This window comes from Lagopus leucura, unplaced genomic scaffold (assembly GCF_019238085.1).
Source record: "Lagopus leucura isolate 7727_CA_CO unplaced genomic scaffold, USGS_WTPT01 Super-Scaffold_73, whole genome shotgun sequence".
NCBI lineage: Eukaryota > Metazoa > Chordata > Aves > Galliformes > Phasianidae > Lagopus > Lagopus leucura.
This window is the reverse complement of record NW_024962252.1, coordinates 71788912-71800329: the sequence shown is the minus strand read 5'-3', so window position 1 is coordinate 71800329 and position 11418 is coordinate 71788912. Positions and strand designations below refer to the sequence as shown.

General features: G+C 39.9%; 1 protein-coding gene across 3 annotated transcripts in view; it reads left to right on the top strand.

The window, feature by feature from the left end:
- Window positions 1-1670: 1670 nt before the first annotated feature.
- Window positions 1671-11418, top strand: part of RMDN2 (regulator of microtubule dynamics 2) — a 41446-nt gene continuing 31698 nt past the window's right edge. For 2 of the 3 annotated variants that reach the window (XM_042892524.1, XM_042892507.1), the window contains exons 1-4: window positions 1671-1751; window positions 2277-2743; window positions 8392-8581; window positions 9506-9608. In XM_042892524.1, coding sequence (XP_042748458.1) covers window positions 2289-2743; window positions 8392-8581; window positions 9506-9608 — 748 coding nt within the window. In that variant the 5' untranslated portion in view covers window positions 1671-1751; window positions 2277-2288. Of the gene's footprint in view, window positions 1819-2276; window positions 2744-8391; window positions 8582-9505; window positions 9609-11418 lie in introns of all 3 variants that reach the window. The other variant, XM_042892514.1, reaches the window with a different exon arrangement.

Sequence of the window (11418 nt, the reverse complement as noted above, 5' to 3'; positions counted from 1 at the left end):
AGACAGCAGTTCTTATTGGTTATTATTTTTGAAAAGAAATGGACTACTCTAAAACCATGGGCCACAGGCTTTAGAAAGCCACATTAGAAAATCGTTGGAAACACTCACATTGTTTTCTACATCTATAATCTGCTTCAGCTGTGTTTGTCCTCCAATTAATTCTCTTTAAATAACCTTTCCTGTTTTACTTGGCTTAGAGAAAGATTTTTGGCAAATGATGTTGAAAAGAGAAAATACAAATAAAGGTTATCCAACAGAATGTTATGACCACTCCTGAACATTTGAAATATGATCAGCATGAAGATTCATGTAATCTGGTCCCATTTTTAAATACTGATGGATTACACAACTCCAAACAATTATTTCCATCATAACAAAAATTACTCTTTGAAAATTATTTTAGTAAAGTTTTCATAAAACTGAGATGTTTACAAAACTTGAATTATGAACATATGAACAGGTTACACTTGTTTGTAACTTGGAAAATTGCGGGATATAGAAATAGGTTTAATGTTTCCGTTTCAATTAAAAGATTTCTGACTTTCTCAGGCTGTAGTTTGGCCTCGTGGAAGGCTTGTTTTTCCCTCAGGTTCTTAACAGAGCATTAGATAGGCATGGTTGTTTTAAGGGAAATCTTTGTAAAGAGAAATAGATACAAGACTATCAGACTAAAATACCTGCATGGATCGGCATTTTATTGCTGTTTTTTAATATGATATCTTGTTCACTCTTATAAAGGTATGTCATGGTTTTGTGATTTTTGGTTTTAGCGTGTTTTGGGTTTTGTTTTTTTTTTTTTTTTTTTTTTTTTTTGTTTGTTTGCTTTTTAAAAAACTACATTATATTCCTTTTTTTCTGAGTAATAGGACTGAGGAAAACTCCAGCTGTTGACCAGCAGTTACTTTCCTTATGTGTAGTCTTAACAGTTTCCTTAAAGGTTTCCAGGGCCCTCACAGTGAATAGCAGTTTTGTGTTTCCACATTTGTGGCAGGATGTTGTGCAAGGGCACAGAAGCACTCAGGAAGGTGGATGGGCACAGCAGGTTGTCTGTGGCAGTCCTTTTTCCAAAACCAGGAGCAGGAGGCAGAACCAGAAATACTGCCACGAGGGAGAAATAAGGGTGCTATGTCATAAATAAAAGATGGGACACAGGAGCAGTACATCCTGCTCCCCAGCAAACTACACGATCAGCTTTGGGCTCCCAGACAGCCAAGTTACCGATTACACCTTTGTGCCAGGGCTGCTCCTCTTCCCGCAGCCGGTCAGGGTTTCTCTGCGCTTTGCAGCACTAGGTGGAGAGGAAATAAACTGCCTCTCTAATTCCTAGAAGTAACAAAGGTTAAGTCGGTAGCAATCGGCAGCCGGCAGAGCGGACAGAGACACGCTCACAGGTACATTCGCTCTCCAGCAGCCCCGCCTGAGCACCCAAGCAGGTGCAGCGGGCTTCCCCGGCAGAACCCCTTGGTGCTCTCAGGCAGCAACGGCCCGGCCGGGTTCGCAGGGATAGGCCTCAACCGGCACAGAGAGCCTCCCGCCTCCCGCCTCCCTACACGCCGTGCCGTGCCGTGCCGGTGCTGCCGCAAGCCGCAGGGAGGGCCCGGCGCCCTCCTCCGAGGGGAAGCGGCCGTCACCCCGGAGGCCCGGCCAGCGGCTGCTGCGGAGGCCCGTCCCCCTCGATCCGGGTATCGCCGCCCCCTGGGCCGCGGCGGGAGAGCTGCGGGGAGTGATCCCGCAGCCGGGGCGGCCCGCCGGTACGTAGAGGGGCGACGGGCCCGGGGCTGGCTCTGCCGGCTTCCCCCTGTCGGGACGGGCTGCGAGGTGGGAGGCCGCGGGGAGGGGGGGAGCGCGGGAGCGCGGGGCTTCGGTGCGGGGCAGGCGGGCAGCGGGCGGGGCGGGGCGGGCTGCGCTGCGGCCTGACGGCTGTCTGTCGCCGGGCAGGGGGAGAAACCCGGTTGCCACGAGTTTCTCGCCTTTAAAAACAATAAAATACTCAACGCAAACTGCGGGGAGCCGTGTAAGCGAAGGCTCGATGCTGTGCTGATACAAAAGTGCGCGTCCTTGTCCCCAACAACAGCCCACAGCTGTCTTGTTTTTGCTGTCACTGCACATCGCCTGTTATTGCAGAAGCTGCTGGAGTTGTGCTGTGGCTTCATGTCTGTAGCGTGCACTGATTATTCTAGCCCTAACATTTTGTGGTTTAAAAGCAAAGTGGGTGGTTTGGGTAGAGTGGGAAAACGTCTTTAACTCTGCCTGTTATTGTTGTCTCCCAATCTTAGGAGAGCGCAGAAATGTCTCACTTTGAAAATAAAGGATTGATACTGGGCATAATGGCAGGGACTGCTGGAATAAGCCTGGTCCTGGTTTGGTACCACAAGACCCGAAAACCCAGTGCAGCCGTGCACATGCCTGCATTCACAGATGTAGGGAACAAGCTTCATTCTGTGGGTTTGGAACACGAAGCCCATAATGAACAAGGAGCAGTCATGGTTTTACATGGAAGACAACTACAGATACTTGAAAAACTGAACGGCTTGCTAATAAGTGTGGACGAACTGAAGAGAGAGGTGAAATTTCTGAAAGAAGCTATTCCAAAGCTGGAAGATCTGGTTCGAGAGGAGCTCCAAGGGAGAGGGGATGCACAGAGAGCTAGCCCATCACACAGAGCAGCAAGGAGGAGGAAAGTGGAGGCAGCATCTGGTGCAACAGAAACTACCAGCTCTGAGGAGGCGGAAAGTGAAGGAGGGTGAGTTGGTCACATTTTGTTTCTGCTGTAGTTCATATGCAGTGCAAATGGCATCATTATATAAGTGAAGCTTTGTGTTCTAAACAGTAGTCCTTTTAAAGTTTTATGTATATTTTATATTTCTCTTTTCAGAAAAAGATCAGATTAGTTGTTTTCAAATCAGAGAAAATTCTGTGTGACCCTCTGTAAGTCTGCACTGTGGTTAGTCCAACATGAAGTCCAATACAGACTGCTACACTTGTGATTGGCAACAGTCCGCTGCAGTATTGCTACACAGCTGTGCAATGAGAAGCAAAGTTCAGGATAATGGTGTGATTTGTAATCACTTCCAACAATGAGATAGTCTTGTTTAAGTCTCTGACAGAGCACGTTCAGACTTTAGGAGTCTTTTTAGTTACTTCTTCCTATGAGCCTTAAAGATGAGTTGCTACAGTGTTCTGCCAAAAGGTGTTGCATGCTTTGGAAGTTATGCCTGAATGCAAGGCGTGTACACATGGCAGGCTTGTTTATATATATTTGCTACTGTGTATGTTTCCTGGTTGCTTAATATTAATCATGAGTGATTCAGGGTACTGACTAAGGTTCAAAGTTCCTGGTTTTGATCACAGCTCGTTTTCCAACTGCTGTTAATGAAGTCTTCTTTAGGCTTCAGTTGGGGAACATGCTGAAGGATGAGATGTACCTGGAGTTCCTCAGGAGAGAAACTGTGGTTCTATAATTTCATCTGTTGCCTAATACACCCTACAGTAGTAATGTGAGAATAGTGATGACCTTACTTCCCTGTAATTACATCTTTGTTTTGCTATTATAGATCATAAATTTACATGCAGTTTATTCAGTGTGTGTTTATAGCAGCTGTTTTCTGGTTAACATCTCCTCACTGTTTTACATACATATCATAAGCAGCATGATGCCCGTAAATTGTCCATCTTGAATAACTTTTTTCTCTAATGATGTATAAATTAACAATAATAGTCTGAAGACAACAATGTGCTGCACGTAGTAATTAATGAAATTTTGTTTCTGAAGAGTTCCTCCATCTGTATTTTCAGTTCCCATGGGCAGAATCTTTTCTTTTGTTGCATCCCAGCCCTCTTGCTTTTATTTTGATAGTGTATTCTGAGGGCTATCAGTTCTTTACAAATCAGTTGTTACCCTTTTTTTACTTTGAACATTCATTATTGGCAGTGGTTGTCAAAGGCATTTCCTCTTGTTATGTACAAACATTTCAAGTTCTGTAGTTTCTCACACTGTTTTATAGTTTGGTTGGTTTGCAGAGGCCTTTATACTGAGCATAAAATACTTTGAGATGTAGATAAGTCTAAAGCACCAGTTAACAAATAATCAGGTTCACACACACAGTATAGTTGTCATTCCACACCTGACACTGAGATCATTACATCTTGTCAGGAGTGATGCATTCCTATTTGGGAACTAACCAAGGAAACTTGTCCGTTCAGGCTCTGTGTGACGAAGAAATTGATGGGATGATCCAACACAAGTGATTATAATGTGCAAAGAGTACTGAGTGTGTCCTTAAGAGAGGCCTTGTCTGATGAGTATTTGCATACAGTTGGAAGGAAGGATGATAATTCAAGGTTGTAGATAGCATTAGTCATTTGGGTATGTAATTTCTCAATGATGTTTTGTAATGTCTTTTGAAAAGCAGAAGATTATTTTTTTCCAACACCTTCTACTCAGTGTCATTGTTTCATGTATCTTCTTTATACTTAAGAAAATTTTATTTTCACTTTAGTGAGTTTCTTTTTCTTCTTCTTTTAAATGGAAATAGGTTAATAATCCTGGTTTGCATACAGCTGAGATGTATCTAGGTTTTTCTGAGGTCATAAGTAACTTCAGTGTCAGTGATGCACATTATATGAGAGTTTTCTATAAGTGACAATAAGACAGACATTTTTTGAGTTAATATGCTTCATTATTTCATGTGCTTGTAAGTGTGTAAATGCCATGAGCACTGCTTTATGCTGTCCTGTGATAAGTCTGTGCATGGCAATGCATTCAGCTACTGGCTTGTGCACTAGAGAAATAGTGTTGTTCTTAGTTACAGATTAAACTTCCTTTTTTCTCTTCTGGTTTTCTATCTAGGATAAAGTACATGCAATGTGTTTCACAGCCCCAGCAATATTTTTATGATCTAGAAGGTAGGGTTTTGCTTGTGTTAAGCAGTTCTGGCTTTAAATGGCACATGAATAGGTTGTGCCAAATGACTACACCAGATTCAGGTTTGCAAACTTCTCCCAGGAAAGCTTTTAATGTTACTTCCCCTCCTCTCTCCCCCCCCCCAAACATTTGATGCTGCCATTCCCTGCTGTGACCTTCACTGCTTTGATCTATTCTGGTCTGTTCCCAGTGTCACTGTTTATGTTCAACACCTTGGAGAGAGAAGCTTTGCATTATTGCCTTTCAAAAATTATGTATTTCTTTCAGTGGAAAAATAGCACTTTTTATTTAAAAAATTGTAATTTTTTTCGCATAATAAAAGCTACCCTGATTGGAAGATATGCTGAATTAGTGAGACCTTGGCTGAATATTCCAGAGATCACTGCATCTAGTCTGTTCTACATTCTGCTTTTAACTGTTTCAGTTTCTATTCTTCACCTCAGTCTTTACCATTTGAGAAAGTGTAACAAGGGCACATTCATTTAAAAATAAATACATTGTGTCTAGGTGATCACCTTCCAACTTAGGTTGGAAGATTTCCCCTAATCCTATCCCACTTGCCATTTTAATGAGATTTCATCCCTGGTGCAGCAGTGATGAACCATTGAAACTAGTGTCATGTTTGGCACCAGTCTTCAACAAGCCTGTGACCCAGGCTTTTCAGATCACATTTGATGTCAGTCACCAGAAAGATTTACATCATAAATCCTTTTCCCTCCTATGTTTTATGTATGACTTTAAAAAAAAAAAAAAAAAATTTCCTTGGCCTGCTTCTAAGAATTACTTCCCGTATCTCTTCATTTGTTATCCCTTTCCATTTCTTCTCAGTGCAGTTTTCAGCTGACCTGACTCAGGTTTGGCAAATGTTTCCTCAAACCCAGCCAGTTGATTCAATCTGTTGAACCAGCAGAGCAAGTTCACCACAGCAGTGTTTTATACCAGATAGCTCAATCACGATTTTCTATTTCTATTTTTGTGGGGTTTTTTTGTTTTGTTTTGTTTTTTAATGCAATACTGTGTGTCTAGATTTTGTAACAGCTAAGCACAGTGTGGTGAGTCTACAGCATGGTTTCTGTTTGCTTTTTGGACTTTGAACAGTCTTCTGTGGTCTGAGTCCTGTTGGCTGACCATTGCTCCTCACATTCTTATCACTCACTGTTGCTCTCTTTTAAATAAGATCCATTGGTAATAAAGATTAAAACAGTTGGCAGTGAGTGTAGACTTTTTTTTTTTAAGTTCTTCCAGTTTCTCAGGTATTGGTTAATGTATTTTTCACATGTAAATATTCACTTTTCATAGAATCATCTATGTTTGAAAAGACCTTCAAGGCTGTGCAGCCATGGAATGATTCGGGGTGAAAGAAACCCTAAAGGTCATCTGGTTCCAGCTTCCCTTTCTGTGGGCAGGAACACCGGCCCCATCCAGCCTGGCCTAGAACACTTCCACAGATCAGGCATCCACAGCTTCTTTGTGCAGCCTGTTCTAGTGCCTCACCGCCCTCATCATGAATGATTTCTTCTTAATGTCTGATCTAAACCTACCCTCTTTCAGTTTAAAGCCATTACTGCTTGACCTGTCACTACACTCGCTGAGAAAGAGTCTCTCTCCAACTTCTTGTAGGCCTTCTTTAGGTAGTGGAAGACTACCAGTAAGCTGGTAGTGGAAGGAATTGGGATCTCCACAGAGCCGTCTCCAGAAGAAACAAGCCCAGCTCCATCAGCCTGTATTCGTAGGAGATGTGCTCCAGCCCTCTGATCATCTTCATGGTCTTCCTCCACTCCAGCAGCTCTGTGTCTTTATCGTGCTGAGCACCCCATGCCTGGGCCCACTTTAAGAGGCACAATCACCTCCCTTGTCCTGCTGGTCACTTCTTATTTGATGCATCCCAAGATACACTTGCCTTTCTGAGCTGCAAGTCCACACTTTTAGCTCATGTCAAACTTCTTATCAACCAACACTATAAAGTCCTCCTTGAGGCTGCTCTTAATCCAATCACATCAAACCATGTTCTGTTTATCATCTGATAAAACACTAGGTGAAATAGCAGATGTTAGAGTAGTTACATAAAAGACTTGGAAAACAAACTATAATAACTGTTCTTCCTTTGTTTCTAAGGTTTACTTTCATCATCCCTTAAACTCTAGGAGACTTTGGACTGTGTTGAAATAAATCTTTGCTTTGCTTCTGTACGCATATGCACTTATTATAGTGTATATGTGTATATAGTGTATATAGTGTATAGTCTTCATAACATGCAGCTTGCTCTTCTGATATGAGCAGATGTGTAAACCTGCTAGCTGGTTTTTGAAATCGGTTATCAAGCTCTTTTTATAACAGTTTTATATCAATAGTATCCATTATACTCTTATTTTGGCTGGAAATAGAGCTCTCAAAATAAAACTACCTTCAGTTCAAACAGCTTACTCACTCACATTGATAGGAAAAGTCCTAGCTATTTATTTTTTAGAGGTCTATATAGCCTTCTTAACGTGTTATGGTTTTGTGCTTAAAATGTTTCAACCATGACAAGGATTGAACAGAGAGCTAGTAGGAAAATTAATGCAATCAGAAACAAAACAGAAAAAACTTGTGCCTTGTTTGCCAAAATGCTGAAATGATATTTAATACTTAACTAAATTATCTTGCTCTTGTTTTATCCCTGTGGCTCCTGTGCAATGTAGGAGTTTGCCTGGGTTGCCTGACTGGTGAGATGGGAACTCATAACAGAGAAAGTAGTTACTTTTTAAATATAATCCTATTCAGCTCCTCCTATGTGAAACTGGAGGAACCTAATGTATGCTCAGCACTTTGCACAGTAAGGCCAACTGCTTATCTCTGTGTGGTATTTATGGCTTTTGTAAATATTTCCTTGTCCTTGACTGCCTTGTGCTGAGTACTTCTGCATGGAGTATAATTAATTACCATAAGATATTTCCCAGTTTCAGATATTCTAACCTTCAGAATGTGCAGAAGATCGCTGTTATCAATTTGTTTACTTGTATTGTCGCTTATACTTAGATCTTGAAAGTGTTTAAGAGGACATTGTGTTTTAAGTGATTCTTACAGCACTTCTGCTGTGGTTATTAAGCTCATTCCCATTTCAAAATAGAGAGAAATTGAGGTAAAGAGTTGAAGAGATTCAGGTCTGCAAAGTGTTCAGAGTTGCAGAGAATGTCTTAGTAAACACTAGTGATTTAAAGTGTTCTGCATTTGAAGCACAAGGACACATGTTTCTAATATGTCTCTAAATTTTTTGAATGTAGGATTAGGCAGGACAATTTGAAATTATGGCTGTGCTGTTCTTTTGGAGATAAAAGTTCTGTAATAATTATAAGCTTGATTTCATGAATAAAAACATTTCAGTCTGGACAAATGGAATAAATTGCACTGAATTTTTTGCATTTTAATTTCACAATGAATTGCCAATATTTTTAGAAAATATAGTTATTATTTTCTGTGATTTTTAGTTACCTTACAGCTCATACTGATACTGAAGGAGACTCTGAGGAAGAGAAGGGCTGTAAGAAGTCACCTGATACCACTGTGCAGCCAGAAGATGAATTATTTAATCTTCTACAGGAGGTGGACAGTTTGTACAAGGGTTCAGAGGATGACAAAAAGGAGAGCTTCAAACTACTACTTGAGAAAGAAGCCAAGGTATTAGTGTTACATTGCTATTAACTTATGTTTAGCACTACCTCTGGGAACTTCCTTAATGCAAGTGTTAAAATGCACACAGGAATTTCATACTTACTTTGAAAATATATTGAAAAATAAAATATTCCAAGGTGGCACCAATATTCATGTTGGGTGGGATGAAAGTTTTGTTGTATTATATCCCATCTAGACTCAAAAATTTAGAGATTTTGTTTGGTTTTGTATTTTTGTGTACAATAAAGAAAGATACTGTGGGCTTTTTTCCTGGGTAAATGAAACTTTTTTTGCTGGTTTTAGAACGGCCTGTGTGAGAAAGTCCTATGGAATAAGGTATTAACCAGACCAAGTGTTCTGAAGAAATCAGACTATGAGCCTGTACTCTGCTTATACCTTTATGGTAATCTTCATGTGTGCTTTTCCTTTGATGGCTTTACTGCGTGCTTGTTTAACTCTTAATAAAATTCCAAAATGTTTGCCAGGTAGCACTCCATTCAGTGTATCAATTTCATAATTAGTTCTGATTACATTTTCTTTATGTATTGGAATACCCAGGCAAGTTGATGAAATGCTACTTGCAAGTGAATTTGATGCTCATTTCAAATCTAAGGAAAGCATACATCACATCATTCAGGAATCTGTTGGATTTTATGGGGTTACATTTATCTTTTTAATTTAAAAAACAAAGAACTTTAAAACTGGTTTTTGAAATAAAGCCTCTTTAGCTTGTCTGAAGTATTTCCAAAGTACTTTTCTCCTTTGGCAGTGAGAAACTGATCTCTGGTTCTCGTGTAAATTAAAAGTAGTATAAAAGGATGTAAAATAACCAAATATTTATGCCGTGTTTGTCTTACCCACTCAAGTGTTGTTAAAGGAAACTGTGTAAATTCCAATCTGATCTGATTCTAAGCTGTTTTCTACTTTCAGTATGAAAACTGTGTGGACTTTCTTTGGAGATTTGCACGCGCTTATGGAGATATGTTTGAGATGGCTACTGATGCTGAGGAAAAGAAAAAATATGTGTCTGACGGTAAGTAGATGAAAAATGCTTATGTCCAACTTCTTCTGAATGTAGTAAAACACGCTTTGAACCTTGTAATGTTTTCCTATCCAAACAATGTCCAATCTAATAAGTGAGAGCATTTGTACTGTAATAAAAATATTTTGCACAAAACCCATCCTGTTGTACAACTTCAGTCCATTCTTTCTTCTCTGGAGATATAAAAAAATGGTGTATAAAAAGTCTTGGTCACAATTTAAGTCTGTTGGCTATTGGTGATGCCTTAAAAATCTTCATTTTGATGAGAATCAGATGGAAGCAGAATATAAAATAATAATTTTAAAATGAAAGAATATGAAAAATATTTCAGCACAGTTTCTTAATTACACCTTTGGGAGAGAGAGAAGAAAAGCAAGCTCAAGGCTTGTTTTTCTGAGGCAAAGTAACACTTCTGCAAATCAGCAGTTTCCTTTATGATGGTACTGGGGATAAAATTGTATCTTGTTGATGTTTTTTCAAGGTTCCCATGTATGACAATTTAAGATGTTGCTTCCAGGTGTCCCTTCCCATGTATCCTGTTTGATAGCTCAGCCTTAGCAATTTTCCAGTGTTCTTCATGCCTTTTTTTTCTTCATTGCTTTTAAAAGCACTTCTCTTTCTTTTGCAGTCTTGCTTTATATTGGCAAGAAGGACAGTATTTGTTTCCCTTCTTGTATTGGACCTTCTGCTCTTGACTACAATAAAGCCTACTTCTTTTCTACCTGTATCACCCTCCTTCAGTCTTCCCACTTTGTTCTTATGGCAATCTCTTTGTATCTGGGAATGCCTCTCTATCCTTTATTTCTCCATTGCCTCTCCCTTTTTGCTGCAACAAAGTAAGGTTTTGTAAGTGTATTTCAAGTTCATGTAATTCAGTCTTTTGTGACTCCTCTAATATTTTGCAGGTTGTTTATTTTTTTTTTCTGTCAAAAGGAAGGACAACACTGAAAAAGCAACTTTGGCTGCAATTTGTCATCCTTAAAGGCAGTGTCATGCCCCTGGGCTGTTATTACTCATTCTGTAGCCAACATAGGCATATCCCAAGGTCCCTGACCTTATCTTTTTGTTCCTGTGCTTTCATCATAAAGACTTGTGCTTTATGTTTAATTTAATTGTTTATTAATTTAATTGTTTAATTGTTTTTAATTGTTTAATTGTTGCTGTCCTTGGTTTAGTAGCAGTCTGGCTTCTTTATGTGGAAGTTGCTGTGAGGATTATAACACAAACTACTTTACAACAGGGATCTCTGTTGTTGGATTTTTACTTTTACCAGTGACTAGTTGTAGCCTCTCCTGATGGAAGATAACGGCATAGCAAAAGTCAGGGAGTGAGAAGGAATGACACAAGGATTAGGTCTTGGATAATCAGCCTCCTCTGGCTCATTCTCATGAAGGGGTGGGTGGTGGCAGCCCTTTTCATCTCTGTTTTTGGAAGTGATGCAGAAGGATTGAGACTACAGGGGAGCTGGCAGTAGTTTTGTGTTTTTTCATTCCTCTGGGTTAGAGGACTGTGTATGCTGCTCTTTGTTTTTATGAAGTTAACTCGTAATACAGAAATGTCAGTGTGGCTTAATTGGTTGCAGCTGAAACAGTGCAAAGAGCAAGCATCTCATCTGGGTGCGTGGGTTTGATCAGGCCACTTTCTGTCATCTTTATTCAGTTAAAAGCAGAACATAATGGAAGACTTTGTACTGGAAAGGAACTTCAACTAGCTAATCCCTGTACCCAAGGAAGGAAGCAGCTCTGCTGTTTATTCTGACAGGTGTGCTTATCTAACCTACTTTCAAAGGTCTTAGAAATAA